Genomic DNA, 9191 nt, shown 5'->3' with positions numbered 1-9191 from the left:
GAATAAGGACTTTGGCTAGGACGAATCACCCCCGAGCTCAACAACTCCTTAACAATCTTCTCAATCTCATCTTTCTGAAAATATGGGTAGCGATATGGGCGGACAGAAATGGGTGTTGTACCTGGTTGTAAAGTTATGGAGTGGTCATGGGAACGGTTGGGGGGTAGGCCTTTTGGGGTAGCAAAAATGTCAGTGTATAGGTTGAGTAGGTTCTGTATATTGCCTGGGATTTGAGTTGGTGTGACTCGGTTGGAGTCGTCGATGAGCTGTAACATGACCCCTTTTTTCTCCATGCTGTTACAGTCTTGAATGGAGCCTTCTTCAATCCATTTGTGCCCCGTGAGCCCTTTAAGAATCACAACAGCCTGTTGGTAAGTAAACTGCATAGTTAACTCCTTGAAATTCCAAAGAATTGGTCCCAGTCCTTGTAACCATTGGACACCTAAAACCATGTCACAACCTGCCAACACTAAAACATACATATCAAGTAAAAACTCAACTCCTTGAATCCCAACTTGTACTCCCTTCACCTTACCTTCACTGTCTACTAACTCCCCATTAGCCACCTTAACCCTGACCTTATCCTCTGCTACTATGGGTATGGAAACCCTTGTAAGCACTCCTGGATCCAGGAAATTATGGGTACTTCCCGAATCAATGAGAATAACGACCCACTTAGGGCCAATCTTCCCCTTCACCCGCATAGTCTTTGGGCCCAATGAGCCAATAATAGCCTGTAAGGAAATCTCTGGAGTCTTTTGCATGTCCTGTCCGACCTCACACACACCTTCTTTGTCAATCTGGACAGAACACTGACCCGTGTCTTCCACTGTCTCCTCCTCCTCCTCTACAACTTCTTCAATTAAATAAAGTTTTGGGCTATTGCATCGGTGTCCTGGGTGCCATTTCGAGTCGCAATGGTAACACAAGCCTTTTTCTCTTCTTATTTTCATTTGATTTGGACTGATTTTCTGCACTGGTACTATTGCCTTGTTATATGGTTGGTGATTTTCTGAAGGGTTGGGGTTCTGTGGTGGTTGGTATTTGAATGAGGCTGGTTCAATATTTTGGGACAGGTTTGGTCGTGGGTTTGGCTTTTTATGGAGGGATAGTTTTTCTTCTTGAATTCTAGCCAGCCTATAAGCTGTGAGTAGGGTGTGAGGGTTAAACATTTTAACCGTCAAACGGATATCGTCTTTTAATCCACTGATAAAGCAACTTAGTTTGTCACTTTCATCCAAACGCCTTAGCCTATTGGCAATCAACTCAAAGGCAGTCTTATACTCCTCAACTGAACCCATCTGCCTTAGTCTAGTAATTTGTTCCACCGGATCATCATAGCTACTAGGGCCAAAACGGATCAGTAAAGCATTCACAAAATCATCCCATTCAGTTAACAACCCAGACTCATCAAGGCCTTGAAACCAAACCAAAGCCTTTCCCACCATGTGAAATGATACCAAACGTAAACGGTGGTGAGGTAAAGTATTGTGAAATGCAAAGAACTGTTTTACCTTGTACAGCCAGCCTTGTGGATCATCCCCATCAAAGGTTGGAAAGTCAATCCGTACGGATCGAGGCTGTATGTCACCCGCTTGAGGCAACATATGTTGTCCACTGTTTTCTCCATGGTTGCTGCTTTTTGCATGTGATTTTTGCATCTCAGAAGCGAACGCTTGAAACTGGTGCATCATTGTTTCCATTTGCATTCGGACTGCTTGCAGCTCAACACTAATGTTGGTAAATTGTGATTCAGAATTTTTTATGTAGGCTTCAGTTGATTTCTTGAATGATGAAAATCCTTCATGCAGGTCCTTCAATCTAGTGCCTTCAGCCATTGGAGTTTCAGGATAGCAGGATCTGGGCTCTTGGATACCACTTGTAATAAGCTAATGGTAGTAGTGGATATAATGGAATGTATAAGGGACTGTAATATTGATAAAAAAGCCTCACGGCAGTAGCAACACTTTCTTCGAGGGAAAGGACCTCCACAGTAGCGATGAACAGTAGAATATTCCAGATGATAGGTTAAATCTCTTACAGAGACCTTATGTACTATAATATGCATTTTACTAAAAAGTCCTTAATCTAACTGGGCTAAAGGCCCTTACAGTTTACTTAAAAGGATCAACTCTTCTGCAGCTCATGGCCCATACGGCCCAGCTTCTTTCTTATTTGGTTCGGCCCACCAGCAGGCCTCTCCACCAGCAGCCCACGACATAAGCTGAACTCTAGTCTTCAGTTCTTCGTGTGCCCTAAGTTCTGTCTGTTCCTCGTGTGCCATGCCTCAAGCCGCCGACCTCCCTTCTGCTCTTAACTTGCCCAGCCGTGTGACAATAAGAAGCTTCTCCGCGTTTATCACGTAATCTAATATTGAATTAACTTTAAAATCATATGAAAAGATTAATCATTTTAATAAATATTAGACGAGAAGTGTTGTTTCCCTAAAGACAAAGGTCCGCCGCACCGAGCCTCTGTTTCTCTAGCCCGACACCCTCCTTTTCTCTCTCTCTTGATCTGCACCTTCACTCACCGTGGAACGTCCACCTCCTGTTCTCAATTTTTTACGCTGGAAAGAAATTTTATGGGGTTCTATTCTCGCAATTCGTCTCGGGATTAAAAAATGGGGAATATTCATGATTTGTTTGATCTAAAGGGGAATATTAAGAGCTGTTTATGTGGACTATTTGAGACTCTTTAGGCAAACAAGTCTCTGGCTTCTGTTGGATGTGGTATAAGGTGATGCTATTGAATCATTGATGGGAAAGTTTCTTTACCTATCATAAAAAAAGAAAAAAAAAAAAGGGTTTCTGGTACAACAGTTTAGAAGCTGTTTCGCGGAACTAGAGTTTACAATCTAATCTTAACTTGCTATGCTCATTTTAAATTGACTAAAATACTTGTTCACTGTATAGGGATTGTTTGTGGAAGTCAAACTTCCGGTTGTCAAAAAATATATAAAACTGAAAAGTGAGATGAGATGCAATTAGCTACTTCTACAACAGAAATGTTTTTCTTTCCCCTGGGTTAGAATTATTGATTTATGTAGCTAGTTGGAAAGTACTATAATGGTTTGAATAAAGAGAGAAATACAGGAGTATTTTGTGCTAAGGTGTTTTGGTTGGTCAAGTTTCGCTTCAAGGAGTTTGTGCTGTTGTAAATAGGATTAGTTATTCATTGTCCAAAGAAAAACAAGAATTAAATGATATTCTGGAGGAGAATTTCAGTTGGAAAATGTATGAGCTGCAATAGTCTAAACTTCTTCGAAAAATGCATTAGGAATTAAGCTTATCATTTCTTGAAAAATTTGGAATTAAAGATGTTTCTGATTGTTCTCAATTATGAGATCATTTGCTAGGTTGAAGAACAGAAACCCAAGAAGAAGGCTCATAGTGAAAAGGAGCCCCGGATGAAGCACCATCATAGCTGTTTAAAGAATCAAAAGCATTCATCATCCAGGAAACAATCAGATTTAGAAAATGTCACTGCAGAAGGGGAAAAGGGGAAGACTAGTAGACAGAAATCTTGATGTTGTAGTATAGCCTCATAAATTGAGCAAATGGAATTAAAGTCTAAAATAGCATGTGTTAAATTAGAAAAAGATTCAGAAAGTTAGTTATTTTCTGTTATTGTCTTTCATTAGTATAAATACATTCAGTACTTGTAATTAATTCATTCACACAAAAGGTTTTCATTTCATTTTTCCTCTGCTTCTATTCTGTGTTCATCAGAAAATTGACATGGTATCAGATTGAAAATCATTCTTGCTTCTGCAAATTCATCTTCTCGTCTCTAAAACTTTGAATTCTTGAAATCTGAATTACAAAATTCTGCTCGAGAATTTTTGTTGTTGTCTTCTTCGTCTTCTTTCATTTCTTGCACTTTCTCTAATAGATTCCTGAAATGGATTCTACCAATTCTGCCACTTCTCCTCGCTCTGTCATAAATCTCTCAGATTATTCCTCTAGTCCTTCTTATCTACATCCAAATGACAATCCTGGTGCCCTCCTCGTTTCAGAAATTTTTTCTGGAGATAATTACATTGCATGGAGTCGATCAATCACCATGGCATTGACTGTCAAGAACAAGGTGGCATTCATTAATGGTTCGATTGCTGCTACTCCTGCTGATCAACTTGTTCTTCATAGTGCTTGGCTGCGTGTTAACAATTTGGTACTTTCTTGGTTAATGAATTCCATTTCTAAAGAAATAAGGAATAGTTTGCTTTATGTTGCCTCGGCTGTTGATCTTTGGAATGAGTTAACAACCAGAAACTTAAGGAGTTAAAAACCAAAAACTTAAGAAGTGATGGTTCAAGAGTTTTTCACTTTAAAAAAAATCTCTATAAGTAGTATAACTCAGGGTTCTTTATCAATCATTGAATACATTCAATACTTGTAATTGATTCATTCAATCCATTCATGAAAGGTTGTCATTTCATTTTTCCTCTGCTTCTATTCTGTGTTCATCAGAAAATTGACACTTGATGTTGATGAAAAGGAAAGAGAAGGCAGAGGGTATTGTGATTCAAGTCATCACAATGGGATTGAGTCACACTTCAAGCGTCACAATGTTGCTCCCAAACTTTCAGAGGAAGAGCGGGCTACTAGGCGGTATGAGATGCAAGTGGATGTTGAACTGCATGAAGAGCAAAGATGGAAACGTTTGAGGAAGGCTGAGGAGGACGATGGGTGAGAAACTACCCATGCCAGCTTATCTAGCGGCAGAAATTTCTTGGATGCTGCTCAGAAAAGTATCTATGGTGCTGAAAAAGGGGGAAGCTGGGTAGGTCTGCAGTTGATTGCTGCCTATCCTGAATAGTTTTAGCTGATAACTCTAGGTTTGCTTCTCCGCCTTGGCCCCCCTGCACATGGGGTATCTCTCAAGTATTAGCTTTGAACCATGTATTGAAATATGAATAGGGCGAAGTGATAATCGCATTCTTTCACAATTTACTTCTCCTTAGGGGCTAATACCTTCCAGTAATACTTGGCTTGAAAATGAGGTGCCAATTACTGACATCTCCAGGCGTAAATGTTATATAACACTCGCCATGTGTGTGTTCTATCACGTTTACAAATTAAGGATGACAATGAAAATTCAACCACTTCTTAAGGAATTGATTGGTTTGTTCTGTATCCATTATTGTGGACCCAATTGGTAACGGTGTAGGATGTTGATCGCAGACCTAACACACTAATTGGACCCAAGTTTCATGAAACCGTCATTAAAAGTGGACGAGAAATGGTTATACGTTCGAACTATGATAATGTTTCGTTCGAACATAAATCATACGATGTCGTTTTTCAAGGGTTACATGTTAACATATAAAATGGTACATTCGAATTGTTCATGTACATTTGAACGTTAAGCCCACTTACGTTCGAACGTATAAATTAGTCATTCTAACGTTCAGGTAATAGTCATTAACGTTTGAGCATGAACTGTTTTAAAATTAAAAATGAAATTTCAAATTAAAAAATATTGAGAATTGAATTAATAAAAAAAATACTATATATATTAAATGATATTATTCATTCCATAAAGTATTAAAAAATTTGTAAAATATGAGTAAAAACTTTATTCATTTCATTACATAAAATTACACTAGATAACTAGATTTTTTATTCATTATTCATTATTCATTAAAAAATGGAATTTTTTTTGTCCATTTGACTAGATATTGTTCATTACGTGAAGTTTAAAATTAAAAATAGAATTTCAAATTAAAAAAGATTGATAATTGAAAAACAACAATACTAGATATATTAAATGATATTGCTCATAACATAAAGTATAAAAAAATAGCAAAATATAAATTAAAACTACAAGAAAAGTGCAAAAGAAGTCAATTGAAGTTGTTTACACAAGTATGTTGACCTTTTCAAAAGTTATGCCACCCCAAAAGTTAAGCCGCATTAATTGCACCACTCCAAAAGTTATGCCACGTTAAAGGAACCTGACTAAAGGAACTGCTGAGGGGACACATCTCCCTAACACAAGGCATGGGCAACTGACCCAAGAAATGGGATATAAAAGGTAATCCCCAAGTACTTGGAACTCTCTCTGAACTCTTTATTCACTTACACAAAATTTTAAGGCAAGAATGATTTTGGCATCGAAGACTCTTCGGCCACCACCACGATCCCCGTCTAGCGGTATTTTCTTTGTATTTGTAAGCCCAAGACCGAAGACCCAATTTACTGAGAGCTCGGCCCAAAGATGTGCAAAACACGATGTTAACAATGGCGCCATTTGTGGGATCTTAATAGACTTCACGTATCCTTTGTATGCTTGCGAGAACTCATTCTTAGACGACCTGGGGACAAGAGGAAGCAATGTCAATGAACATGGAAGCCAAATTAGCTGCCATGGACTAGCTGGTGGGAAAAGCTAACTATTCAGGTGGATACCCTACGAAAAGATAACAGGTCGCTCAAGGGAACCACCAACGAGGCAAGGAACGATGTGGAACCCAGCAATAGTGAGCATGTTGGATCCAGAAAAGCTGGCGAGGAGGGTCACACAGAGGTGGAAATGAGGAACATGCAAAATGAGCTGCATAACCTTAAGGAAAAATATGAGGAGATGGCAAGAAAGATGGGCACCTCGTCATTAGTGGACCAACTACTCACCAACATGGGCCTGCCCTATAGCGAGGAAGTGATGGCAGTGCCCTTACCACCAAAGTTTCAAGTCACTTTCATGAAAATGTATGACGGGAACCGCAGACCCGCTCGAGCACCTGGAAACCTTTAGGGCACACATGATCCTACACTGTTTCCCAGGGGAAGTGTCTTATAGAGTCTTCCCGCTGACTTTGAAAGGACCAGCAAGAGTGTGGTTTGGGTCCCTGACGTCGGGGTCTATAGACAGTTTCAGGGAACTGGCCCGTCTGTTCCTTGCTCAGTTTATGGTGAGCAAGTGAAGAAGGCGTCCTATGGCGTACCTCATCATCAAACAAGGGGAGGACGAAAGCCTGACGCCATACTTGTCCAGGTTCAACAAGAAGTGCATGACGATGGATGGCCAGGACAAGAAGATAACCCCCATAGTGCTCCTAGGAGGAGTATGGCCTTGGTCCTAGTTCATGGCAGAGCTGGCAAGAAGGACTCCCGCAACACTAGGGGAGTTCATGGATCAGGTTGACAACTTCAGCAATGCCGGCAACACACTCCACGCTCTGACCAAGCCAAGGAGGAAAGAACTAGAGTGAGCGGACAGTAACTCGGGGAAAGGCTAGGGCAAGATGAAAAGTGACCACCCCACCCATGTGAGTGCAAGGGGGCAGGGTAGCACCCCTAGTACAAATCATTTTTCGATTTGTAGATAGGCTAAAAATCATATTCAAAAGGTTATTTTCCCTACTTCATTGTTAAGTACGCAAGTAAAGAACAGAGCACATAAAAATTATGTATGTAATGTAGCCTTTGCAAAACATTGAAATTTCCATCTTTGTTGCCAACTGGCCCAACTCATTTGCATTTTAAGCTTGAAAGTCGTTTTTGTGGAAATGATGTTGTTGTTTAATTACTTATTCTTTGCATTCCTGACTGATTACGGAGTCGCCACAATCCTACATGGGAATCCTCTTTGATAATGATCTATAATATGCTGTAGTTTTGAAATAAGAAGAAATTCGGGTAGTAGAAGTTTTATATGCTCACATAATGTATCATACTAGTTGAAAGTATTATTCTATTTTCAAGTTAGTGTGTAGAAAACAACATCCACATCACTTAAATGATAAGATTTGATTTGTATGATTCAAATTTTAAAACTTATATGTTAAATAAAATTATGCCATGTAAGTACTATACTAGCTAGGTTTGTTGAAATGTATGTTATTTGAGCAGCACATAAATTGATGAAATTACAAAAACTTGAATTTTGAAGTTCCTCATAATCATGCAATTTTCTTTACATGAAAGTTCCAAGTATTCACCAAAACTGAAGTAGTGTGAAAAATGAGTTCAGGTTGAGTTCTAGTTTGGGATTTCAGTTTTCACCATCCTCAATAATTGAATGATAATCCGGTTGGCTTGTTAATTTCAAGTAAGGGAATTATGGCGCTTGTAGTTTTGGATAAATAAATACTCTCTTTCGAGATTTTCCTTTCATTAGAAAATTTATAAGAAAAAGGGAAAAAATAAAATCTCTGTATATTTATATATGTTGAGTTTGGATATAAATGCATTTTTAAAATAAAAACTATTTATTATCATTTTAATTATTTTTTTTTCTTATTTCTTGATACATTATTAAACGATTCAAAAGCTTTCATGACCGTACATTAGTTGATACATTATTCAACTTAGAAATGCTTCTAGGCTCATACCTTGAGTTTTGTTCCTCTTTGACCAAGCCAGCCAGCCCGAACTTGTAGATGATGATGATGACGGTTTTGGAAACTTTCCAAGGTTTGTGCAACACCTTTAACGTGGCAACTTAGAAATGCTTCTAGGGAGATCTCTAAAGTTCTTGCATGACCGTACTGTTATCCTTTCAAGCCCAATGAGATATTCAATTGGTGAAGGGAATTCTTGAATGGGACTGTTTATAAAATTAATTTCCCTTAAACGATGCATTTCTACCACAATATCTGGAAATCTCTCCATACTTGTGCCCGTTCAAACATATAGGCTTTCAAGACATGGCAACTTCAGGCTAGGAAGACGTCTAAGTTCAGAGCAGTTTATAACATCCAAACGAAACAGTTTTTTAAGAAATCCAACGGATTCATGAACCTCACTAAATTGCGACAGCCTAGAAGATCCAAACTCTCAAGATTTTCCATCATTGAGACATCAGGGATGAACGTCAAGTATTAACAGCAAGAAAAATTTATTACTCTCAGATTTTCACAAACCTGGAAAATAAAGGAGAAAGGACCAATGTATCAGCTTCCAAGAATTACCCATATAATTTTTTTTTACAAGTAACTTTTTTTAAAAGAAAAATTGATCTAGCATCTAAATTCTTATTTTAAAAACCAGAAAAGAGATACGAAATTTATATCATAACTTCACCTTTATTCCTTCAAATTGCTTGATTTTACTCTGACACATGTTGAGAACAACAAGTTTCTGAAGACTAAAATTGGACGGCAGAGATGGTGATGAGTATCCAGCCCAATCAATAAATCTTAGCTCATTGGGCAAACTCTTTGGACCCTTCGAAAAGCAAGAATT

The 9191-nt window shown here is 38.4% G+C and overlaps 1 protein-coding gene across 1 annotated transcript; it reads left to right on the top strand.

Moving 5' to 3' along the window:
• Positions 1 to 2949: 2949 nt before the first annotated feature.
• LOC122275818 lies at positions 2950 to 5138 on the top strand. Its single transcript, XM_043085092.1, has 2 exons — positions 2950 to 4173; positions 4501 to 5138. The coding sequence occupies exons 1-2, from the start codon at positions 3904 to 3906 to the stop codon at positions 4693 to 4695; spliced, it is 465 nt and encodes a 154-aa protein (XP_042941026.1). The 5' UTR covers positions 2950 to 3903; the 3' UTR covers positions 4696 to 5138.
• Positions 5139 to 9191: the final 4053 nt, after the last annotated feature.

Source organism: Carya illinoinensis, chromosome 9 (genome assembly GCF_018687715.1).
Source record: "Carya illinoinensis cultivar Pawnee chromosome 9, C.illinoinensisPawnee_v1, whole genome shotgun sequence".
Classification (NCBI taxonomy): Eukaryota; Viridiplantae; Streptophyta; class Magnoliopsida; order Fagales; family Juglandaceae; genus Carya; species Carya illinoinensis.
Note: the sequence above shows the minus strand (reverse complement) of the source record. Positions and strands in the feature narration are given on the sequence as shown.